This window comes from Oryctolagus cuniculus, chromosome 6 (genome assembly GCF_051225735.1).
Source record: "Oryctolagus cuniculus isolate XC-2025 breed Fujian yellow rabbit chromosome 6, ASM5122573v1, whole genome shotgun sequence".
Classification (NCBI taxonomy): Eukaryota; Metazoa; Chordata; class Mammalia; order Lagomorpha; family Leporidae; genus Oryctolagus; species Oryctolagus cuniculus.
Window position 1 is genome coordinate 27,008,750 of NC_142872.1, and position 26,260 is coordinate 27,035,009.

The 26,260-nt window shown below is 43.9% G+C and overlaps 1 protein-coding gene across 6 annotated transcripts in view; it reads left to right on the forward strand.

Annotated features, from left to right (window-relative positions):
* Positions 1-165: 165 nt before the first annotated feature.
* Positions 166-26,260, forward strand: part of PKD2L2 (polycystin 2 like 2, transient receptor potential cation channel) — a 47,237-nt gene continuing 21,142 nt past the window's right edge. For 2 of the 6 annotated variants that reach the window (XM_089335911.1, XM_089335912.1), the window contains exons 1-6: positions 1,263-1,425; positions 2,119-2,220; positions 7,142-7,275; positions 8,942-9,198; positions 16,928-17,149; positions 20,979-21,207. In XM_089335911.1, the coding sequence (XP_089192037.1) occupies positions 1,395-1,425; positions 2,119-2,220; positions 7,142-7,275; positions 8,942-9,198; positions 16,928-17,149; positions 20,979-21,207 (975 nt within the window). In that variant the 5' untranslated portion in view covers positions 1,263-1,394. Of the gene's footprint in view, positions 722-940; positions 1,445-2,118; positions 2,221-7,141; positions 7,276-8,941; positions 9,199-16,927; positions 17,150-20,978; positions 21,208-23,131; positions 23,303-24,957; positions 25,140-26,260 lie in introns of those variants that run through there. The other 4 variants (XM_089335910.1, XM_089335914.1, XR_016236151.1 and 1 more) reach the window with 4 other exon arrangements.

Sequence of the window (26,260 nt, forward strand, 5' to 3'; positions counted from 1 at the left end):
AAAACTATCCCTAAGCTAGGACAGTAGCCCTTTCTTTCTCTCAGTCCGCAGGTCCACTGGCTGTTCCCCTTTCTCTAGGCCTCTCTGGTCCCTTTCATCAACAGTATTTTTTGATCCTTGCTACTGTGTGGCCTAGTTTTGCTTTTTATCAGTCCATAAAACAGCATTCATCAACAAATGTGGCTTCATCCTTACTTTCAAACATTTTAGATGTTTCCTTTTTTTGCTGGCTGCCATGGAACGCATTTGGACTGAATTCCTTTATATTTTCATTTTTTCCAACATGAGAATGCTCCTATCATGCGGCAGGCTTTTGGCTGCCTTAATTTATAGCCAAACTTGTTCAGCCTTTTTCAGAGTGATTTACAAACCACTTTCTCAACTTTGCGAAGCTTCTGGGCCAGACGTGGGTCTGGACTCCAGGGACCGCTGTTCTGGCCTAGCCTTTTTTACATTATCACTACCTCCTTTCTTTCTTCTCTTTCCTTTTTTTAAATAATTTGAGAGGCATAAAGACAAAGATCTTCTTCCTGCTGCTTGATTCCCCAAATGCCTAGAATGGGCAAGAGTAGACCAAGGCCAAAGCCAGGAACCAGAAACTCAATCCAGGTCTCCCACATGGGTGGCAGGAACCCAACTACTTGAGCCATCAACCGCTTCCTGCCAGGGTGCCAGGAACTGGGAGCTGGAATCAGGCGCCGGAGCCGAGTATCAAACCCAGGTAACTCGGATGTGGGTCACGGGCATCTTAACCCGTGTCTTAACCACTGGACGCAACACCCGCCCCACCACAGATCTTTTTTCTTTTTTTAAATCTATTTTCAAGCTGAGTGAAGAGTGGAAGCTATTTTTTAATCAACAGATCTCGGTTAAGAACTAGTTTCTTCAAGTAGCCACCATGGCAGTGGGGGTGGGGTGTGTGTGTCGTGATTAGTGATCAAGGCTCTGGCGTCCAGCGCACACGGCCTCAATTTTGTGTAAATTAGTTCATCTCTCAAGGGCTCGATTTCTGTAGGGCCTAAAAGGGCAACAATACCTACCTTTCAGGGAGGTGGATGTGGAGACTAAACAAGGCGATAAATGTTAAAGATATTCAAGAAACAGAAGCCAGTTACCATCAATTACTATGATTTTGAGGTCCAAAGGCAGGTTTGTCCCAGAAACTGGACTTCAGCAACAAACCACCACCACAAGCCCCAGCCCGCCTCAGGCGAAATGCGCCGAAGGCCCCTCAACGCGCAGGCGCACCTGCAGCCAGCCTGTCGAGTCGCCAGCGCCCCTGCAGGGGGTGGAGGGCTCGCGCAGGCGCATGAGAAGTTAGCAGCGCCGCGAGGCTACCACGCAGGCGCAGCAGGCCGAAGGGCAACGAACGGGCGGTCTAGTCCGGGTCAGCCATGGCGGAGGCGTCCAGATGGCAGCAACCCGGTGAGGAGGGGGTCTCCTAGTGAGTAAATAGGTTAGGGCTGGTCTGCCAACTCCAGATACCCTGGAAGGAACTCTGTAGCCCCAGGTCTATTTCTGTGAGAAATACGACCGTCAGACTTTTAGACCTCAAAGCCTCCTCTGGAAGAGCAAAAAGATACACCGTCCCTTGTCACAGAGAAAGCCGAAGCTCTGAGAAGACACTGCTAGCCAGTGTCGCTGGGGCTTTGATCTGAATCGTGTCGCGACGTAACGCAGCCTGAGCGCTATTCTCCGGCCTAGCAGAAGCAGCTGTCAGTCGACTGGTGGAGAGAGGACTGGGGCTTCGCTCTGCTCTGTGGATTGCGTTTTCATTCTAAGACGGGACTGTGAGGCAACATCCGTGTTGTAAGATTAGTGTAGACATCGAATGACTGCCCACATGCCCCGTGGGAAAATTTAGTGTCCTCCCAGCTTCCTAACAGGATTTAAAAAGAACCAGAAGCTGTTGGAGCTTTCTTTGGCGTCCAGCGCACACTGCGTCCATTTTGTGTAAATTATTTCATCTCTCGAGGGATTGTTTCTTCAGGGCCTAAAAGGGAAAAAATACCTACCTTTCATGGGACAACTAAAAATGGTGTGTTTTTACATGTTGTACTTAACATGCATTGTAAGTTACATATAAGGTAAAGAAATTTTTTGTTTTATATCTCACAGGGACTTCAAAACCTAAACTACATTACAGAAAGGATGTAGAAATTGGAACCACACTTCAGGAGCTGTTGCTTTACTTGATCTTTTTAATAAATCTATGTATATGTAAGTACATAAAGATAAAGATGACTAAGTTAAAATATGGAGATGAAAAATATATTTGAAAGCATAAAGACCTTATAAAAACATAGGTTATCATGGATCACATAAACAAGACCAGTGTCTGCTAATAATAACTGATAGAATTAAAAAGGAGAGAACCATTTAACATGGGGAGCGAGATACACAGCAGAGACTCATAGAATGGCAGATGCCCTAAACAGCACTCTGGCCTCAGAATCAGCCCTTAAGGCACTCGGATCCAGCTGAGAAGCCCATGAGAGTTTCTTAGGCATGGAAAGCCAAGACACTGTGGCAAAAAATGACCTAAATGAAAGATCTCTGTAAGATCCCAGCTGAAAGAATGGGCCATCAAAGAAGGAGATACCTTTCTCTGAAGGGAGGAGAGAACTTCCATTTTGATTATGGCCTTGTCTAAATAAGGTCGGAGTTTGTGAACTCAAGAGGCTTCCATAGCCTGGCAGCTCATGACAAGAGCCTCAGATGATCACTGACGTCATAAATAAGAGTGTCAGTTGTTAAATCAACAACTGGAGTCACTGTGCATTTACTCCCCATGTAGGATCTCTGTCCTTAATGTGTTGTACTATCAGAATTAATGGCAAAACTAGTCTTCAAACAGTACTTTATACTTTGTGTGTCTGTGTGGGTGCAAACTGTTGAGATCTTTACTTAGTATATACAAAGTTGATCTTCTGTATCTTAATGAAGAATGGGATGGGAGAGGGAGTAGGAGAGGGAATGGTTTACGGGTGGGAAGGAGGTTATGGGAGGGAAATCGCTATAATCCAAAAGTTGTACTTTCAAGATTTATATTTATTAAGTAAAAGTTTTAAAAAAAAGCATAAGTTATCAGACTACTAAAACTCAAAAGTTATGCATTTTAGACATTGTCTTAAGTTCATTTAGATTGACACTGTTTCCAGGGTTTTTAAATTTTTTATCGATCATTTTGTTTGAAAATCAGAGACAGAAAGCTCTTATTCACTGGTTTTCCCCAAATGCTCACAGCAGCTGCGGCTGAGGAGGTGGGGAGGGGCCTAAAGCTGTAGCTAGGAACTCAAACCAGGTCTCCCACGTGGATGGCAGGGACCCACCTACTGGAACCATCACCTGCTGCATCCCATGGTGCAGGGTGCATTATAGCAGAAAAACTGGAACTGTGAGCAGAGCTGAAACTTGAGCCCAGGCATTCCAGAATGGGATGAACCTTAATCACTATACCAAATACCTGTCCTTATTTCCAGTTTTTAGGTCACAGATGTAATGAAAAGTTCCCATAGTCAACACTGATTACAACTACTCCTTTAATTTGACAGATATCTCTTGCACATAATTCATCCCTTGTGTTGAAAATTGTAATGTAGTTTCTTTTAAAGCTATTTAAACATAGTAGTTTGGTTTCATAAATCAAAGTACAAATGAGGCCAAAGACATCTTGGCCAGCTTTTTCACTGATCTTTTGCACAGTTAGTAAAATATGCTTGTGCTGAGTCAAAGCAAATTTGAGGACTGGGGAAGTATCTCTTGTATCCTTCCTAGCTGTAGGTCATTAGCATTGACTTAATATGTGAAGGGCAATTTTAAAAAGCATTTTGGGGCCGGCGCCGCGGCTCACTAGGCTAATCCTCCACCTTGCAGCGCCGGCACACAGGGTTCTAGTCCCGGTCGGGGCGCCGGATTCTGTCCCGGTTGCCCCTCTTCCAGGCCAGCTCTCTGCTGTGGCCAGGGAGTGCAGTGGAGGATGGCCCAAGTGCTTGGGCCCTACACCCCATGGGAGACCAGAAGTACCTGGCTCCTGCCATCGGATCAGCGCGGTGCACCGGCCGCGGTGGCCATTGGAGGGTGAACCAACGGCAAAGGAAGACCTTTCTCTCTGTCTCTCTCTCTCACTGTCCACTCTGCCTGTCAAAAAAAAAAAAAAAAAAGCATTTTGTATAATCTCATTCACAGGATTTATTTCATGTTGGTATGTGCTAGACACTAGCAATTATATATTTTAATGATGTATTAATTTATTTGAAAGAATCGTAGAGAAAGGGGGAGAAGGAGAGAGAAAGAGATCTTCCATCTGCTGGTTCACTCCCCAGATGGCTACAACAGCCAGGGCTGACCCCGGGTGAAGCCAGGAGCCAGGAGCTTCTTCTGGGTCTCCCACATCGGTGCAGGGGCCCCAAATAATTGGACTTCTCCCAGGCCATTAACTGGATCGAAAGTAGAGTAGCCTGGACACAAACCGGCACCCATGTGGGATACTGGCATAACAGGTGGCAGCTTTTACCCGCTACACCACAAAATTGCCCTGAACACTGCCAATTATATACAAATTAAGTAATTAATTGATGTAGGAGTGACTGAGTCAGATCTTTTTTTAAAGATATATTTATTTATTTCAAAGAGTTACAGAGAGAGAGGTAGAGACAGAAGGAGAAAGATACAGAAGGAGATTTTGCATCCACTGGTTCACTCCCCAAATGATTACAATGCCCAGGGCTGGGCCAGGCTGAAGCGGGGAGTCAAGAGCTTCATCCAGGTCTCCCAAGTAGGTGCAGGGGCCCAAGCACTTGAGCCATCCTCTGCTGCTTTCCCAAGCACATTAGATGAACAGGGAGCTGGATCAAAAGTGGAGCAGCTGAGACTTGAACCAGTGCCCATATGGGATGCCAGCACTGAAGACAGCGGATTAAACTGTGTGCCACAACACCGACCCCAAGTGAAATTTTAATTAAAGACAACAGTAGCAAGTGTTAAAATTATTACATGGTTTTATAAAAGCTTAGTAATGAAAATAATACATGCTCTTTACAGGATAACTGGAAAATAGAAAAATATGAGAGAGACAGAGAGATCTTCCATATCCTGGTTCACTTCCCAAATGGCCTCAATGGCTGAGGCTGGGCCAGGCCAAAGCCAGGAGACAGGAACTCAATTTAGGTCTCCCACGTGGGTGGTCTTCCCACCCAATACTTGAACAATCACCACTGCCTCCCAAGATGCACATTAGCAAAAAGCTGGAATTGGAACCAGAGCCAGGACTCAAACTCATGCATTCTGATACGAAATGCAGGCATCCCAAGTAGTGTCCTTTTTTTAAAAAAAGAAAGATTTGTGAATTTATTTGAAAGGCAGAGGAAGAGAGAGAGAGAGAGAGAGAGATCTTCCATCCACTGGTTCACTCCCCAGTTGGCTGCAATGGCTGGAGCTGCGCTGATCTGAAGCCAGGAGCCAGGAGCTTCTTTCAGGTCTCCCACACAGGTGCAGGGGCCCAAGGACTTGGGCCATCTGCTACTGCTTTCTCAGGCCAGAGCACAGAGCTAGATGGGAAGTGTAGCAGCTGGGACTCGAATCGGAGCCCGTATGGGATGCCAGCACTACAAGCAGTAGCTTTACCCACTGTGCCACAGCACAGGTCCCCTAGTAGTGTCTTAACCACTGTATCAAATGCCTCCCCTACAGATTCTTTCAACACCTTTTTTTTTTTAATAAGGAAGAAATGAAAAAATAATCTAAATCTCCATTCATAAAGGAATTTGTTTAACATTATGGCATATACAATGAAATAAATGCCACTATTAATGAATGACATAGACTCATGTGCCATGGAAGATACATGATTTTTAAAAATGAAGAGCTTCTGGAGCTGCTGCCTGCGGTGCCAGCATCCCATATTGGCACTGATTTGAGTCCTGGCTGCTCCGCTTCTGACCCAGCTCTCTACTATGCCCTGGGAAAGCAGTGGATGATGGCTCCAGTCCTTGGGGCCCTGCACCCACGTGAGAGACCCAGAAGAAGCTCCTGGCTCTTGGCTTTGGATTGGTGCAGCTCCGGCCGTCGCAGCCATTTGAGGAGTGAACCAGCAGATGGAAGATTCTCTCTCTCTCCCTCTCTCTCTCTCTTTCTCTCTCTGCCTTTCAAATAAATAAATAAATAAATCTTTAAAAAATGAAGAGCTTCTGGCAAAAAGAAAAACATATTTATGTTATGTAATTATACATAAATATATTTAATTTATACTCCTCTCTAAAACCCATGATCACAGGAAAGAGAATGAGAGAAAACTAATACTTTTAGGGGCCAGTGCTGTGGCGCAGTGGGTTAAAGCCTTGGCCTGAAGTGCTGGCATCCCATATGGGGTGCCAATTCTAGTCCTGGCTACTCCTCTTGTGATCCAGCTCTCTGCTATGGCCTGGGAAAGCAGTAGAAGATGGTCCAAGTCCTTGGGCCCCTGCACCCACGTGGGAGACCTGAAAGAAGCTCTTGGCTCCTGGCTTCAGATCAGTGCAGCTCCAGCCATTGCAGCCATCTGGGGAGTGAACTAGCGAATGGAAAACCTCTCTCTCTGTGTCTACCTCTCTCTGTAACCATGTCTTTCAAATAAATAAATCTTAAAAAAAAGAAAACTAATACTTTTTAATACTCCTACCAGATGGCAAAGTATGGTTTTAAATGCTCTGCATGCATCTTTTCACTTTTCACAACAAAATCAGGAGGTAGCAATTATTATTTCTATGATAGGACTCAAAAAGCCTTCTCTAATTTCAAAGTCTATAGCCATAACCACTTCCTACTATATTGCCTATTCTCAATGTAGATGAAAAACACAACTTGCTTATTAGTGGGTATAATGTGACCTCATTTTTGTAAAAATAGAATTTTCTTTATAAATGCAAATGCATAAAAACAGTCAATAATACATGTCAAACAGTTCTGGCAGTGAGACTACAAGAAACTTCCTCCTGCCTTCTATATTTCTATTTTACATTTTTTAAAGTTATTACTTTTATAATTAAACAAAACAATAAAGTTGAACTTTCAAAATAAAACTGGGAGCAAATTGTAGCAATATTTTTATTCCTGATAAACTGAGTTTTTGAACAAATTTTTAAACAAAAATTTTTCTCTTTAGTGACTTTTGGAATGGTAAACCCACACATGTATTACTTAAACAAAGTTATGTCATCTCTATTTTTGGACACTTCTGTGGCTGGTGATGAAAGAACCAACTTTAAGTCTATTCGCAGTATAACTGACTTTTGGAAGGTAAGGTATTGTATGCCTGTGGATGCAGTAGATTTAGGTATTCCATAAGCCCTTGATATACATAATAGGCACTCAATGAATATTTATTGAAAAAATGAGTAAAACTGGGTGTCATTTCTTTAAACAATTGGTATCAACCAATAAGTAAGTGTTTACTTTGAACCTATATTCTCAATGTGATGCTGTTCTGTTAACTTTTTAAAAATCAATATTTTTCAATATTATTTCATTTGGAAAATAAATTTCCTTCTTATGTGTGGGCTAGGATCCAAAAATCAGTCTATATTTGTGGATAATGAAAATTATCCTTAAAAATTCTATAATGGCCTAGAAAGTATAATTCTTTCAGCATTAGAATAGACTTGCTTTTTTACATTACACTTAATATAGCAAGATATTCATGTTATGAGGAAAGAACAATTAAGGGAATTCGCATTTCCAGGCACTCCATGTTATAAATATTGGGGCATATAAGGACAGGGCAGTTAGGGAAGGCTTTCCAGAAGTGGTGACAATTCAACTGAGTTTTAAAGGATGAATAGGAAGAGCATTCTATGAATAAAGAACAGTATTTTCTATACGGAATTCCACATGTGGGACTGTTTGGCAGTGTGGGAATATGAAAGATGAGGGGGGAAAGACCAAATTATGGACAGAGGTCACATGATGAATACCATGCTAAGAATTGAAAGCTTATCGGCCGGCGCCGCGGCCCAATAGGCTAATCCTCCGCCTGCGGCGACAGCACACTGGGTTCTAGTCCTGGTCGGGGCGCCGGATTCTGTCCCGGTTGCCCCTCTTCCAGGCCAGCTCTCTGCTGTGACTCGGGAGTGCAGTGGAGGATGGCCCAAGTGCTTGGGCCCTGCACCCCATGGGAGACCAGGAGAAGCACCTGGCTCCTGGCTTCAGATTGGCGCAGTGCGCCGGCCGCAGCAGCCATTGGAGGGTGAACCAACGGCAAAGGAAGACCTTTCTCTCTGTCTCTCTCTCTCACTGTCCACTCTGCCTGTCAAAAAAAAAAAAAAAAAAAAAGAATACTTATCAAGGAGAGACAAGAACATTACCTGAGAGAGTATAGAGGGTAAGTGTAAAATGAAGATTAAATGATCATAGGTCAGTGCTTTAGGCCAGGTGAAACATGAAAGAATGATACAAGTGGAGCTCAACCTGCCTATTTTTTATTGTGCTATCTTGAGGCATATACATGGGCAGTGGAAAGAAGACAAAAGGAGGAAAGAAAAAAAAATGAACTCTGGGCTTAGGATCTCAGATTAAGAGGCAGAGCCATGAGTAACAGTCATCATAACCAGTGTTGGGAAGGGAGGTTAGAGGAGAGGCTCAGACAACCTTGCGGGAAAGTCTTAATATGTGGCCATTACCAGCTGATACTCACCTACTGGACTTTGAATTGCTATAGAAGAAGGAGAGATGAAGGTTATGTGATTAAAATATTAACTGAAGTATTAACTAAGTACTTGTCGTAGGACCTAGTACTTATTAAGTGCTCAGTCACTGTTAGTCAGCAGCAGTAGCCTTACCATTAATATTATAATGATTGCAATAATTTAATTTTCATACTCAAAATCTGATATGCATAATGTTATGAAGGAGGATTTTGATAACATAGAAAATAATTTTCCTATGACATTTATCTTTCTCTGTGAAGTTTATGGAAGGACCCCTTTTGGAAGGTTTGTACTGGGATTCGTGGTACAATAACCAGAACCTGTATAATTTACACAACAGTAGTCGTATCTACTATGAAAATATACTTCTAGGAGTCCCCAGAGTCCGTCAACTAAAAGTCCGCAACAACACTTGTAAGGTCTACTCATCCTTTCGGTCTCTGATGAGTGAATGTTATGACACATATACTTCTAAAAATGAAGATCTGTCTGAATTTGGCCTCAGCACTGATACTGAGTAAGTAACAAAGTCACACAGTAAATTTTTCTAGCAGGTTACCACTGTGTCTTCTAAAAACTGTAAAAATATGTTTACTTTCCAAGTAATACCACCTGGAGACTGCCAGGTAAGAAGACTATTTCAATAATATTATCGAAGTAAGACTGTGAGACAGTAATGTCTGGAAAAGTTACAGTGAACCTGTTTTTGTATTTACCTTAGAATGCAAAGTGATTTTTTTTCTGTTGATATATGAAATGTTTAGTCATAGTGGACATAAGGCAAAGCATCAATTTTTCTTTTACAACCATCAATTAACCAGCTTTTCTGGCTCTGACCAGACTCCCTCAAACTCATTCCCAAAACTTCTTGGAATCGTTAGAGAGTATCTTAGGTATGCTCTGCTACTTTCCTTTCTCACTCTGGTTTACTTCTGTGATATCTGCTTTTGCTGTGAACACTAAAGGGAAATTGCACTTCCAGGCACTGCAACTGATGATACCTGTCAAGGATACTATGGCTATTGTTCTGCAAAGGGACTGAGGCCAACTAATGCTGGTATTGACTCATGGCTATACTTTATATTGAAAACATGAAAGCCCAAAAATACTGGTACCACATCCCCTTCATACAGAGATTCCTAGTATCAGTCTTTTTGAAACATAGAGTCCTAGGCCGGCACCGCAGCTCACTTGGCTAATCCTCCACCTGCAGCACCGGCACCCCGGGTTCTAGTCCTGGTTGGGGCACCGGATTCTGTCCTGGTTGCTCTTCCAGTCCAGCTCTCTGCTGTGGCCTGGGAAGGCAGTGGAGGATAGGCCAAGTGCTTGGGCTCTGCACCCACATGGGAGACCAGGAGGAAGCACCTGGCTCCTGGCTTCGGATCAGCGCAGCCCGCTGGCGGCAGTGCACCGACCGTAGCAGCCATTTAGGGGGTGAACCAACGGAAAAGGAAGACCTTTCTCTGTGTGTGTGTCTCTCTCTAACTCTGCCTGTGGAAAGAGAAGAGATGAGATGAGACGAGACGAGACGAGACCTATGAAAATCATAAGAGGAAGAGAGGGGCTGGCACTGTGGCGTAGTGGGTAAAGCTGCCGCCTACAGTGCCGGCATTCCATATGGGTGCCGGTTCGAGTCCCAGCTGCTCTACTTCTGATCCAGCTCTCTACTATGGCCTGGGAAAGCAGCAGAAGATGGGCCCCTGCACCTGCATGGGAGACCCGGAGGAAGCTCCTGGCTCTTGGCTTCGGATCAGCACAGCTCCTGCTGCTGCAGCCAATTGAGGAGTGAACCAGCAGATGGAAGACCTTTCTCTCTCTCTCTCTCTCTCTCTCTCTGCCTCTCTGCCTCTCTGCCTCTCTTCCCTCTGTGTAACTCTGGTTTCAAATAAATAAATCGTTTTGAAATTTTATTTATTTATTTATTTATTGACAGGCAGAGTGGACAGTGAGAGAGAGAGAGAGAAAGAAAGGTCTTCCTGTACCGTTGGCTCACCCTCCAATGGCCGCTGGGCCGGCGCGCTGTGCTGATCCGAAGCCAGGAGCCAGGTGCTTCTCCTGGTCTCCTGGTCTCCTGGTCTCCCATGCGGCTGCAGGGCCCAAGCACTTGGGCCATCCTCCACTGCACTTCCGGGCCACAGCAGAGAGCTGGACTGGAAGAAGAGCAACCGGGACAGAATCCGTCGCACCAGGACTAGAACCCAGTGTGCCGGCGCCGCAGGTGGAGGATTAGCTTATTGAGCCGTGGCGCTGGCCTATAAATAAATCTTTTTAAAAAGTAAGAGGAAGAGAAAAAACATTTTCTGTAATTTAATATTCATGAAAAGGTTGCAAATATTTACAAAGGATTACTCCTTCTACTCATAGTTCCCAATGTCCGGAAGGGCTACCTTTTAGCTCTTTTAGTTGTCTCTTCCAGTACAGACTCACTTATTTCTAAATGACATCCTCATACAGCTATTACTTGATTTGACAGTTTCACATATTGGTTTTCTATCATGGAAGTGATCTGTCAGTTAGCTCTCTTATGCCAACCTGTCTACACCTATTCATCCTGTTCCTTTTGGCCTATCAGTGTATACCATAATTATTGTTCATCATTAGTCATGAACCACAATTATATTTCCTTTCTTGAACAACCTTTCCTGGCTTACTAATTGCTTTGTTTTTATTGACATTTCTTCTTTGTATAAAGTCTGAGTATCTTGTGGGCTTATACTCTTATAAATCTAGTAAGTTCCTAAGAATGATGACATCTTAAATAATACAGTGGTATTCACTTGGCTGGCACCACAGCTCACTAGGCTAAATCTCTGCCTGCGGCGCCAGCACTCCGAGTTTTAGTCCCGGTCAGGGCGCCGGATTCTGTCCCGGTTGCTCCTCTTCCAGTCCAGCTCTCTGTTGTGACCCGGGAGGGCAGTGGAGGATGGCCCAAGTGCTTGGGCCCTGCACCCATATGGGGGACCAGGAGAAAGCACCTGGCTCCTGGCTTCGGATCGGCGCAGCGCGCCGGCCATAGCAGCCACTGGGGGGTGAACCAACGGAAAAAGGAAGACCTTTCTCTCTCTCTCTCTCACTGTCCACTATGCCTGTCAAAAAACAAACAAACAAACAAACAAAAAAATGGTATTCACTCGTTTTCAACCCTAAATTAAAAAATAAATCGGTTGGCGCTGTGGCTCACTAGGCTAATCCTCCGCTTTGGGGCGCCGGCACACCGGGTTCTAGTCCCGGTCGGGGTGCCGGATTCTGTCCCGGTTGCCCCTCTTCCAGGCCAGCTCTGCTGTGGCCAGGGAGTGCAGTGGAGGATGGCCCAAGTACTTGGGCCCTGCACCCCATGGGAGACCAGGAGAAGCACCTGGCTCCTGCCATCGGATCAGCGCGGTGCGCCAGCCGCAGCGCGCCGGCCATTGGAGAGTGAACCAACGGCAAAGGAAGACCTTTCTCTCTGTCTCTCTCTCACTGTCTACTCTGCCTGTCAAAAATAAAAAAATAAAAAATAAAATAAATTTAAAAATAAATCAGTTATTTAATTATGCATTTTAAATTGGAATCTCAAGACTAATGCTTAAGTAGTCTAATATTCCAGATTATTATAACAACTACAAATACTTTAAATGCCAAAATTAACAATATGGATTGAGTTTGTTTTACTATTTCTATGTGATTGCAACTGTTAATTAATACTCGTCATTCTGGAGCAGGCATTTAGACTAGAAATTTAGACACCCAGTTCCGTGTCAGAATGCCTTGGTCTGATTACTGCCTCCAGCTTCTGAATCCAGCTTCTGACCAGTGGAAACCCAGGGATACAGCAATGATGGCTGAATAATTAGATTCCTGCCACCTATATATCTGGTTGTGTTCCCAGCTCCTGGTTTCAGCCTTGGCCCACCTCTAACCATTGTGTGCATTTGAGGAGTGAACCAGCCAATAGGCACTCTCTCTCTCATTTCCATTATTCCTCTTTCTCTGCCTCTGTCTCTCAAATACATTTAAAATAAAAGTTTTTAAAGATATATTTATTTGAAAGGCAGAGTTACAGAGAAGCAGAGAGATCTTCCATCCTCTGGTTCACTCCCCTAATGGCCGCAACAGCTGGAACTGGGCTGATCCACAGACAGAAGCCAAGAGCTTCTTCTGGGTCTCCCATGCATGTGCAGGGGCCCAAGCAGTTGGGCCATCTTCTGTTGTTTTCCCAGGCCATAGCAGAGAGCTGGATGAGAAGTGGAGCAACCGGGACTTGAACCGGCGCCCATATGAGATGTTGGCACTGCAGGCGGTAGTGTTACCCACTACACCACAATGCCAGCCCCAAAAAGAAAATTTTTTAAGACTTAATTATTTGTTTTAAATGCAGAGTTACAGAGAGGCAAAGGGGGTGGGGGGAGGGAGAGAGAGGGAGAAAGTCTTTCATCTGCTAATTTACTCCCCAGATGACTGCAATGGTCAGAGCTGTGCCGATTTGAAGCCAGGAACTTCTTTCAGGTCTCCCACCGAGTGCAGGGGCCCAAGGACTTGGGCCATCTTCTACTGCTTTCCCAGACCATAGCACAGAACCAGATAGGAAGTGAAGCACCTAGGACTTCAACTGGCACCCATATGGATGCCAGCACTGCAGGCGATGGCTTTACCCACTAGACCACAGTGCCAGCCCCCTAAAAGAAATTTTTTAAGATCCATAATTCCTCAACAACCAAAATAAGAATCAACCTGTACACGTTTGTCTAGCTAAAATGTTAAAATTCACTAATTAAAAACATTATCTAAAAGACTGGAAGCTAGGAGAGAATTGGTGTAACAAATTCTTCTGTTACACTTTAATAGTCATGTGTAAAAACACTCAAAATTTACAATTATGCAACTTTTATTAAAGTATTTTCCCTGGGGCCAGTGCTGTGGCCTAGCAGGTAAAGCTGCCACCTGCAGTGCCAGTATCCCATATGGACGCCAGTTTGAGTCCCAGCTGCTCCACTTCCGACCCAGTTCTCTGCTGTGGCCTGGGAAAACAGTGAAAGATGGCCCAAGTCCTTGGGCCCCTGCACCCTCATGGGAGACCTGGAAGAAGCTCCTGGCTCCAGGCTTTGGATTGGCACAGATCCTGCCATTGAGGCCAACTGGGGAGTGAACCAGCCAGATGGAGGACCTCTCTCTCTCTCTGCCTCTCCTTCTCTCTGTAACTCTGACTTTCAAATAAATAAATATTTTTTTTATTTTTATTTTATTTTTTTTTTTTTGGACAGGCAGAGTGGACAGTGAGAGAGAGAGACAGAGAGAAAGGTCTTCCTTTGCCGTTGGTTCACCCTCCAATGGCTGCCGCGGCCAGCGCGCTGCGGCCGGCGCACCGCGCTGATCCGGTGGCAGGAGCCAGGAGCCAGGTGCTTTTCCTGGTCTCCCATGGGGTGCAGGGCCCAAGCACCTGGGCCATCCTCCACTGCACTCCCTGGCCACAGCAGAGGGCTGGCCTGGAAGAGGGGCAACCGGGACAGAATCCGGCGCCCCGACCGGGACTAGAACCCGGTGTGCCGGCGCCACTAGGCGGAGGATTAGCCTAGTGAGCCGCAGCGCCGGCCTAAATAAATAAATCTTAAAAAATTTTCCCTGATGATGTCACTTTTTACCTCCACTAAAAAATATTTATTCATAGAAATATAACCTTAGGGACCAGGATTGCAGTGCAGTAGGTTAAGTCACCTCCTACAATGCTGGCATCCTATGTGAGTGCAGGTTTGAGTCCCTGCTGCTCCACTTCTGGCCCAGCTCCCTAGTAATATTACAGGAAAGGCAGTAGAAGATGACCCAAGGATGGAGTTCCAGGTTCTGGGGCCATTGTTTCCATTTGGGAAGTGAATCAGCAGATGAGATCGATCTCTCTCTCTCTCTCTCTCTCTCTCTAACTCTGCCTTCCAAATAAAAGAAAAATAAGTTTAAGCCATGATCTTTGGATGACCCTTCTGTTTTAGAGAAACTGAAAGACTGAAATGAACAATCTAGGCTTTCTTTTGTTGATATGTGAAGTCAAAAGTCAAAAGGATGGAGACGGCTGGCGCCGCGGCTCACTAGGCTAATCCTCCGCCTTGCGGCGCCGGCACACCGGGTTCTAGTCCCGGTCGGGGCGCCGGATTCTGTCCCGGTTGCCCCTCTTCCAGGCCAGCTCTCTGCTGTGGCCAGGGAGTGCAGTGGAGGATGGCCCAAGTGCTTGGGCCCTGCACCCCATGGGAGACCAGGAGAAGCACCTGGCTCCTGCCATTGGATCAGCGATGCGCCGGCCGCAGCATGCCAGCCACGCCGGCCATTGGAGGGTGAACCAACGGCAAAGGAAGACCTTTCTCTCTGTCTCTCTCACTGTCCACTCTGCCTGTCAAAAAAAAAAAAAAAAAAAAAAAAAAGGATGGAGACAAACTTTAACACATTTTACTTTGAATTATGTATTTTCAGTAAAATAAAAATTAGAAGTGGGCATTTGGTCTAGCAGTTAAGAGACTGGTTAAGATGCCCACATCTCACATCAGAATGCCAGGGCTGACTCCAGCTTCTTGCTAATGCAGACCCTGGAAGGCAGTAGTAATTGCTCAAGTAATTGAGCTTCCACCACCCATGCGGGAGACCTGGTTTGAGTTCCTGGCTCCGGGCTTTCTCCCTGGCGCTGTTGGAGGCACCTGGGGAATAACCCAGCAAATGAGAGCTCTTTCTGACTCTCTCTCATGTGCGCTCTCATTCTTTCTTACTTTGCCTCTTAAATAAATAAAATAGTTTAAGTGGTACTTTAAAGAATAAGATCAGGGGGCTTGCACTATGGTGTAAGAGGTTAAGCCACCTGCAATGTCAGTATCCCGTATAGCACAAGTTCATGTCCTAGCTGCTCCACTTCCTATCCAGCTCCCTGCTAATGGCATGGGAAAAATAGCAGAAGCTGGTCCAGGTGTTTAGGTCCCTGTCACTCAAGTGGGAGACCCAGATGAAGTTCCTGGCTCCTGCAGTCAGCCTGGCCCAGCCCAGGCTGTTGTGGCTATCTGGGGAATGAAGCACTGAATGGAAAATCTGTCTCTCCTTCTCCCTCTCTCTCTCCCTGTCTCTCTGTAACTCTGACTTTCAAATAAATCTTTTAAAAAATAAAAGGTTGTATAACTATAAATATCACAAAGTTATTTGACATTTATAAACAGTATTGGACCTTAACACTAAGACAGCCTATGAAGCACTTCCTCCCATAATGTGCTAGATATTTCTGAATCAAAACCTTGAAATTCTTGTTCCACTGAAGGACTAAATACTTCATAATACAGAGACAACAAATTAAAAGGAAGAAAAAACTCATATCTAGACTCTTAGATTCCTTGAGGCAACAGATGGGTTTCTGAAAAATTTTCTCATAGCGGTCTAGTGTGTTGCCCACAACATACACTAAAAAAATAAAACTTGTGGGGCCAGCACTGTGGCATAGTGGGTTAAAGCCCTGGCCTGCTCTTCCGGCATCCCATATGGGCACCAGTTCCAGTCCTGGCTGCTCCTCTTCTGATTCAGCTCTCTGCTATAGCCTGGGAAAGCAGTAGAAGCTGGCCCAAGTCATTGGGCCCCTTCACCCACATGGGAGACCAGGAAGAAGCTCCTGGCTTTAGATTGGCGCCGCTCCGGCTGTTGCAGCCATCTGGGAAGTAAAACAGTGGATGGAAGACCTCTTTCTTTGTCTCTACCTCTCTAACTCTGTCTTTCAAATAAATCTTTTTAAAAAACAAACAAAAACTTGTTAAATATTCTTTAAGTTTAATCCTTAATGCATTGTCTTCGTCCAAATTACTGTAATAACTATGAACTTAATACGATTACATTTTTTAACTGCTACTTTTGAACTAAAGGTTAGTTTAGGCCAGCACCGCAGCTCACTAGGCTAATTCTCCGCCTGCAGTGCCAGAACCCCAGGTTCTAGTCCCGGTCGGGGTGCCAGATTCTGTCCTGGTTGCTCCTCTTCCAGTCCAGCTCTCTGCTGTGGCCCGGGAAGGCAGTGGAGGATGGCCCAAGTGCTTGGGCCCTGCAGCCGCATGGGAGACCAGGAGAAGCACCTGGCTCCTGCCTTCAGAATGGCGCAGTGCTGGCCATAGCAGCCATTGGGGGGTGAACCAACGGAAAAGGAATAATGTCTCTCTCACTGTCCACTCTGCTTGTCAAAAAAAAAAAAAGTTAGTTTAAATTCTTAGGATACTTATCAGTTGGGCTTTCTCTTCTTTCAGTTATTCTTCTTATGTCTACAGATGGAAATACTCTTCTTCTAAAACCAATTCCCCTTTGTACTGGGGATATGTTGGTGTTTACCAAGATGGAGGATATATTTTCACTTTGTCAAAATCAAAATCTGAAACTAAAACCAAGTTCGTTGACCTTCGACTGAACAGCTGGATCACAAGAGGGACGAGGGTCATTTTTATTGATTTTTCACTATACAATGCCAATGTAAATCTGTTTTGCATCATCAGGTGAGTGATTCAAAACTTGTTGGTATATTGTACTTAAAAAGCATCTGGAGTTCTTATTAGGATTTCCAGTTTGTACATGTTTATGCTGAAATTAAAGTGTTAAAATAAATACAGTTGCACTGCCAATAATGAAGAAAGTAAAGCAATATCATAATCATTGTTTCATTATTCCAGAATATATTCAGAAGCATGGAGAATTATATAATATAGGATAATTTTATATTGCCTGAAAATATACAGTCTTATTTCTTGTCATTCTGCAGGTGCATGGATCTACCATTTATTCTTGATGATTTCTTCCTCTAATCAGATCATTAAAATCTTTGGTTTCCTTTCAGAGCTTCTTTATTAAGTCATTCATTTTTATCTTAAGAATGAACAATTTAAATTTCAAACAATATGTGATAGTACCCAGCATTCCAAAAATGGTGAGAGTCCATGGTATACTGCAAATGGTCCCAATGCTTCACTCTTTGCCATTAAACCTTGCAGTGTCCTGCCACCAGCCCTAGTCCTTAACGCTAGGCTCAACCATATAACTTGCTTTGGACATGGGATGATAGTTTGAAATAAGTTTGTACATTAGAACTTGCTCTCTTGCAATTTCTGTGAGTAGGACATACCTGGGATAACTTGTTGGATTTCAGAGGAGGAAGAGTGATAATGCAGATCAGAGCTAAGTCCAAAACACTTTGGTGGGTCTAGCCAAATGGCAAATATTTCATCAGCAGTGCTAGCTGAGGTCAGTGAAGCCCAGCTGGATCAACTGAACTCTGTAAACACATAAGAAATATTTACTGTAAATGACTGCATTTGGAGATGTAGGATTGTTATCTAGTAAAAGCTAACTGATTCAAGGCCTAACTTGGGTCTTAGCTCATCACCTCTGAATTAGTTAGGAAGCTTTTGGTTGTAAGAGAAAACTCAAATTACCTTAAAAAATAATTAAATTTGTCCCATAACAGCAATTCCAGAGACACGACAAATACCTTTTGTAGTCAGTTCAAGAGTCTAGCTCCATTTCTTTAAGGTGGCTCATTTTTGCCCTCCTTTGTGTTAACCTTATCTTAAGCTTCCCCAAGACAGTGCGTTTAAGCAGCAGCTGTGGTTATGTCACTGATACTCATAAAAGAGGGAGTACCAACCAAAGATAACAAGCTCTTTCCACTAGTCTGGATTGCCTTAGGTCACATGTCTAACTTGGACTATGCTAACTGATTTAGGACAGGCTTCTACAGTCAAACACTGACCAAAGAAAAGGCAATACCATTGACTGGACCTGGAAATGTAAACAGCTTTCCCTAAGTGATCTGGGAATGGATTATTGATTAAATACAATTAGGGTTCAGTTGAAAGGAGGAATGGGATACTAACTACTAGAAAGGCAAGTATGTCTATTAAAATCTCAGTGAGGCATTCTTCTCTCAGAAGGCTCACATTTTTTCTCTGAATGAAATATGAAATTGGATTTTAAAGAATTTTGCCCTTGTACAACAATGACAATGAAACTCATCATGGCCTTTAAAATTTGTGAAAAGAAATAAAAACACATGAACTACCTTGAGCAACCAGTGCACATTGCAGGTTTTATTTTATAGTTGTTACTTTTTTCAGGGAATCAGCTTTTTACCAACATCATTCACCTTTCCCAGTAGTTCAAATGAGGTTAACATGATGAATACAAATCATTTCTATGTCCTAAATAAAAGTGGAAGCCTGGATGTAATGGGCTTAAGGTCATAGGAAAAACTTTTAATATCAGATTAAGTACAAACTTCCTGTCTCTAGGTTTTCTGCTTACTATATATCACTTTTTAAAATGTAATTTTTTATAAATTTAAGCAAATTTTGAAACTCTTAACTAATCAGCAGTTGCACAGAAACATATTGCTTATGCTAACCCTTTACCCACTTATTTTTCCTTTTACACATGCATTAAATAAACTAAACAGAAATCTAGGAGTTTTTTTTTTTCCCTCCTTTTGTTTATTGGTCTACCCTTGGGTTCATATTTTCTCTCATTTCACTCACTAATCTAACACAGAGTATTATCTGAAAGATGTTAGTTTTGGCATCACCTTATTCCTGTACCAATGAAATTTGCTAACATCTTTAGGAATAATTGCAATGTGAAATTGTGATGCAAATGTTGATTCCTTGAATTACTGCCAGTTATTAATTATTTGAGCTTGTGGAGAATACCAGAAATACAGTGAATGATCTCAAAATCTTTTTATATTTGATGATGGAGTTCATTTTCTTATTTTGATTTACAAGTAGATCCCAGTATCCAACATCCAATGCCTCAAATATTTACTCTAGTAGAATATGTGATTTTGACATTTAGAAGCCAGAGTATCTCTGGTATCCTAAAAGGGGAATTATATATTTGGAGGAAGGTTCTAAAACTAACCAATGGGCCAGTGCCACAGCTCACTAGGCTAATCCTCTGCCTGCAGCGCCAGCACCCCAGGTTCTAGTCCCTGTCGGGGTGCTGTTTCTGTCCCGGTTGCTCCTCTTCCAGTCCAGCTCTCTGCTATGGCCCGGGAGTGCAGTGGAGGATGGCCCAGGTCCTTGGACCCTGCACCCATATGGGAGACCAGGAGGAAGCACCTGGCTCCTGGCTTCGGATCGGCACAGCGCGCCAGCCATAGCGGCCATTTGGGGGACTGAACCAATGTAAAAAGGAAGACCTTTCTCTTTGTCTCTCTCACTGTCTAACTCTACCTGTAAAAAAAATAAATAAAAAAAAAAAAAAAAAAACTAACCAATGGTATAGTATTTTCTTAAATATCTCATTCTCCTATGGAGATATGTTAGTACTATCCTAGTTAGAAATGAGCAATCTGAACACAAAGTTGCATGAATCTCTGGATAAAATCACATTTTTACAATCACAAAGTAGGGGCTGGCACTGTGACACAGTGGGTTAAGCTGCTGTCCGCAGTGCTGGCATCCCACATGTGCGCCAGTTCGTGTCCTGGCTGTTCCACTTCTGATTCAGCTCCCTGGTAACGTGCCTGAAAAAGCAGTGGAAGATGGCCCAAATCCTTGGGCCCCTGAACTCACGTGGGAGACCTGGAAGAAGATCCTGGCTCCTGGTCTCCGCCTGGCATAGCCCTGGCAATTGTGGCCATCTGGGGAGTGAACCAGTAAATGGAAGCTTGCACACATGCTCTCTCTCTCTCTCTCCCCTTCTCTCTCCTCTCTGTAACCCTTTCAAATAAATAAATCTTTTTTAAAAATCACAAAGTAAAAGTGAATTTCTCATTTACATTCATCTTTGATATTAATATTCAGGAAATAGAAAAGTAGAGCTGTTGGCTGGCGCTGCAGCTCACTTGGCTAATCCTCTGCCTGTGGTGCCGGCACACTGGGTTCTAGTCCTGGTTGGGGCGCCAGATTCTGTCCCCGTTGCTCCTCTTCCAGTCCAGCTCTCCGCTGTGGTCTGGGAAGGCAGTGGAGGATGGCCCAAGTGCTTGGGCCCTGCACCCGCATGGGAGACCAGGAGGAAGCACCTGGCTCCTGGCTTCAGATCAGCGCAGTACACCGGCCACAGCAGCCATTTGGTGGGTGAACCAACAGAAGGAAGACCTTTCTCTATCTCTCTCTCTCTCTCACTAACTCTGCCTGTCAGAAAAAAAAAAAAAAAAGCTATTAATAAGTAAGAAAATTCACCAAAAAATTAAAAAACTAAACCCATGACCCCAAAGAAACTTATTTTATACAAAACAACTGATTATCATTGAAGTGTGTACCATCATTGATTAGACATTCCCCATTGAGTTAAGTACTGAATGCAGTTACTTTCACAAACTTCATTTTACAGGTTGGTGGCAGAATTCCCTGCAACTGGAGGAATACTTACTTCATGGCAGTTTTACTCTGTGAAGCTCCTTCGATATGTCAGCTACTATGATTATTTTATTGCTTCCTGTGAAATCATCTTTTGTATTTTTCTTATTGTCTTCACAATACAAGAAGCCATAAAAATAAAGGAATATAAGTTTGCCTATTTCAAAAGTATTTGGAACTGGCTAGAATTACTGCTTTTGCTGGTGAGTATATTAATCCATGTGGTTGAAGGGTATCACATATGAATCCATCCGTAAGGGAGGTGTAAAATAAAACAGAATTATCTGCTCATCCAGGACTTATTTTGAAAGCTACAAGCATCAAACATGAAACAAACTGTCATAACACGTACAATGGTGTGCCTCGAAAAGGGAGAAATCAGTTTTTTTCTGATTTGGTCTTAGGATGGATCAAGAATAGGCGATCCCATAAATACTATGATTTAAAGGCACTGTATGGGCCGGCGCCGCGGCTCACTAGGCTAATCCTCCGCCTAGCGGCGCCGGCACACCGGGTTCTAGTCCCGGTCGGGGCTCCGGATTCTGTCCCGGTTGCCCCTCTTCCAGGCCAGCCCTCTGCTGTGGCCAGGGAGTGCAGTGGAGGATGGCCCAGGTGCTTGGGCCCTGCACCCCATGGGAGACCAGGAAAAAGCACCTGGCTCCTGGCTCCTGCCATCGGATCAGCGCGGTGCGCTGGCCGCAGCGCGCTGGCCGCGGCGGCCATTGGAGGGTGAACCAACGGCAAAAAGGAAGACCTTTCTCTCTGTCTCTCTCTCTCTCACTGTCCACTCTGCCTGTCAAAAAAAAAATAAATAAAATAAAAAAAAAAATAAAGGCACTGTATGGCTCACTAGGCTAATCCTCCACCTTGCGGCGCCGGCACACCGGGTTCTAGTCCCGGTCGGGGCGCCGGATTCTGTCCCGGTTGCCCCTCTTCCAGGCCAGCTCTCTGCTATGGCCAGGGAGTGCAGTGGAGGATGGCCCAGGTGCTTGGGCCCTGCACCCCATGGGAGACCAGGAAAAAGCACCTGGATCCTGGATCCTGGCTCCTGCCATCGGATCAGCGCGGTGCGCCGGCTGCAGCGGCGGCCATTGGAGGGTGAACCAACGGCAAGGGAAGACCTTTCCCTCTCTGTCTCTCTCTCTCACTGTCCACTCTGCCTGTCAAAAAAAAAAAAAAAAAAAAGTTTCCCAAAAAGTGTGTCATCTCTTGTACCCCTAGCAGTATCTGACAAAGGGCACAGCACTCAACAACTGTCTGTGTATTTCAGGCAAGAAAAGACAAAGGGAAAATTTCATAATGGTTATAAAGCTCTGATACCTAACATAACCTGCTTTTGAAATTCTTTTTTTTTTCTCCCTCCAGGAATGTTTCATTTAAGGAATACAAACTTATTGCATGAAATCCTCTTTTAAAAGGATTGCTAAGGGGTTCTCAAAGGTTTTTTAGTAATTGTAAATTATTTTTCTTAAAGAATTATATGGTAGAAAAAATTCAACTTTTAGGTATCATGTGGAGCAGAAATTCTTAACAGCTTAGAGCTACATAAGCATGCTACACATTTGTTTCATGACTCAGAAACAGATTAGGATAGCCAGGCAGTCAGTGTTTCTACCTTTATGATAATTATACTACCTTAAACTTCTGTAAGTTAAGGTTTACCTCGATTTATGTAAAAGCAGGGATTGGCGCATGACCCAGAGGTTACAATGCCAGCTAAGATATCCATGTCTGTATCTGAGTGCCTGAATTCCATACCTGGCTCTGGGTCTGGCTCCTGACTCCAGATTCCTGCTGATGCAGACTCTGTGAGGCAGCAATGATAGCTCAAGTGACCGGGCTCCTCCACCCATGAGAGAGACCCAGATTGAGTTCCTGGCTCCTGGCTTCAACCTGGTCAAGCTCCAGCCTTTGCTGACATTTAGGGAGTAAACCGTATGCAGGTGGGAGCTTTATCTGTCTTTCATTTGGTTTCTCTCTCAAATAAATAATAAACTCTTTGTCCTATCTTTCCCTCCCTTTTTGTTAAACTCTAATGAAAATTTTGATATGTTTTTTTCTTAGGTTGCAAGAGATTTAGAGGGAGAAATAGTCTCTAATCTCACCCTTCTTATTTTTCCCATTTAGTTGTGTTTTTTATCTATTTCCTTCTACGCACACTGTAATATACAAACTTTTCTTTTACTTGGAAAGTTGTTGCAAAATACTGAAAAATATTCAGACTTCTATTTTCTTGCATACTGGCACATTTATTACAACAATATGATTGCTATTACTATCTTCTTTGCATGGATAAAGGTATTTATATTTTATTATATTTCTTAATACACAGTGTAACAGTATAATAGGAATTTAAATTATCAAGTTGTAGAAAAAAAGTTATTTATTGAGTAAAAAAAAAGGTACTTATTAACTGTAAAAGTCATTTGAGGGTCCACTGTGTAGCCTATTGATGAAGACACTGATTAGGATGTCTGTGTCCCATATTGGGAGTACCTGGGTTCAATAGCTGGCTCTGGCCCCAGACTCTAGTTTCCCACCAATGCAGACCCTGGGAGACAGTGGTGATGGCTCAAGTAATTAGGCCCCTGCTACCAATGTGGGAGGCCTGGACTGAGTTCCCAGTTCCTGGCTCCAGCCTGGCCCAGCCTGGCCTGTTGCAGACATTTGGGAGTTAACCAGTGGATAGGATTTTCTCTTTCTCTCTCTCTATCTCCCCCACCCCCACCGCCACTTCTCAAGTGAATATATATATATGTGTGTTTTTTTTTTATTTGACAGGCAGAGTTAGAGAGAGAGACAGAAAGAAAGATCTTCCTTTTTCCATTGGTTCACCCCCCACAATGGCTGCCACGGCCAGCACTGCACCCATCCAAAGCCAGGTGCTTCCTCCTGGTCTCCCATGCAGGTGCAGGGCCCAAGCACTTGGGCCATCCTCCACTGCACTCCCAGGCCACAGCAGAGAGCTGGACTGGAAGAGGAGCAACCGGGACAGAATCCGTAGTGCCAGCGCCGCAGGCACAGGCCTAGCCAAGTGAGCCATGGCGCCGGCCTCAAGTGAATATAAACAAAGGTTTTTTTTTTTTTTTTTTTTTTTTTTTTGACAGGCAGAGTGGACAGTGAGAGAGAGAGACAGAGAGAAAGGTCTTCCTTTGCCGCTGGTTCACCCTCCAATGGCCGCCGCTGCAGCCGGCGCACCGCGCTGATCCTGGCAGGAGCCAGGAGCCAGGTGCTTTTCCTGGTCTCCCATGGGGTGCAGGGCCCAAGCACCTGGGCCATCCTCCACTGCACTCCCTGGCCATAGCAGAGAGCTGGCCTGGAAGAGGGGCAACCGGGACAGAATCCGGCGCCCCAACCGGGACTAGAACCCGGTGTGCCGGCGCCGCAAGGTGGAGGATTAGCCTATTGAGCCACGGCGCCGGCTAACAAAGGTTTTTAAAAAGTCATTTGGGGTTGGGCATTGTGGTGCAGTGGGTTAAGCCACTGCTTGAGAGATCCAGATCCCATACTGGAATGCCTGAGATGGAATCCCACCTTCCCCACTGCTTCTGATGCAGCTTGCTGCTGATGCACCTGGGAGGCAGCATATGATGGCTCAAGTACTGAGTCCCTGCCACTCACCTGGGAAACCTGGATGGAATTCCTGGTTCCTGGTTGGCCTGGCCAAGCCCTGGTTGTTAGGACCATTCAGGGAGTAAACAAACAAATGGAAGGTTCTATGTGTTTGTGTGTATGTTTCTGTTTGTGTCTCCCTCTCTGTCACTTTGCCTTACAAATAAATAAAAATGAATAACATTTAAAATAAATAAAGTAATTTGGCCTTATGATTGTTGGCAAATCCTCAAACATTCATGATTATCATTAAGTACCTCCTTTATTCTGAAGTCTTTTAAAATTAATTTAAGTAATTATAATCTTTAGTATTTATTTCAATTAAATTTGTTCTTTTTCAGATATTCAAATTCATAAGCTTTAATAAGACAATGTCTCAGCTGTCATCAACCTTGTCCCGCTGTATCAAAGACATAGTAGGATTTGCCATCATGTTTTTTATAATATTCTTTGCTTACGCCCAGTTAGGATTTCTTGTTTTTGGATCACAGGTTGACGACTTTTCCACTTTTCAAAATTCCATGTAAGCCCTTAGTATAAGTGTAGTTGTATTTCCTATACTTTCTAATAAAATATCATGGAGAGGCCTATGATAAGTAGTAATATAAACCTTAATACATTTAAGCTTGGTTTGATATTCTCATGGATGGCCAAATATCTGTCACCCTCAAAGTAGGGTTTGACACTGAAGGATCCAAAGGGATATGGTTACCATTTTTTAAGTGTTACTAGTTCAAGTTAGAAAAAATAATTTTTTATTTTAAATTTTAAGTGAGAATTTTACCTAAGGTAATAGAAATTGGTTTCCATGTCCCTGTAGTATTATTCTCTGTGAAATCTCAAATATTTTATTTAAAGAACTCTATCTTAAGGAGCTTTTTTATTGATATTGACCTGGTTGTCCTTTCCTGATCTGCCAAAGATATGTTTTAAAAAAAGTTTTAAGCCGGCGCCGTGGCTCAATAGGCTAATCCTCCACCTTGCGGCGCCGGCACACCGGGTTCGAGTCCCGGTTGGGGCGCCGGATTCTGTCCCGGTTGCCCCTCTTCCAGGCCAGCTCTCTGCTATGGCCAGGGAGTGCAGTGGAGGATGGCCCAGGTGCTTGGGCCCTGCACCCCATGGGAGACCAGGAAAAGCACCTGGCTCCTGGCTCCTGCCAGGATCAGCGCGGTGCGCCGGCTGCAGCGGCGGCCATTGGAGGGTGAACCAACGGCAAAAAGGAAGACCTTTCTCTCTCTGTCTCTCTCTCTCACTGTCCACTCTGCCTGTCAAAAAAAAAAAAAAAAAAAAAAAAAAAAAAAAGTTTTATAGGCATAAAGCAATCAGTAACTGACAACAAACTTAGAAAAGCAGGTAGAATTCCTACAAAAGTATTCAGGCTCTTCTTTAAAAGCCGTATGTTACCATAAAATTATTGTTTTTGGGTAGGTAAAGAAACTTTCATCTGTATGAGAGAAGCACGAGAGTCTAAAATGTCAATTCTCAAAATGTTTTGTGGAATTCTAAACCAAGACTGCATAGGGGAATTGGTTTTTTATTTAAGTAAGTTTGGGAAATTTTGGAAATTTGGAAATTTACAATAGATATTAATATGTAGCTCTGAAAACTCCTGTAGTAACTTCACTTTTGTTAAGCGTTCCACAA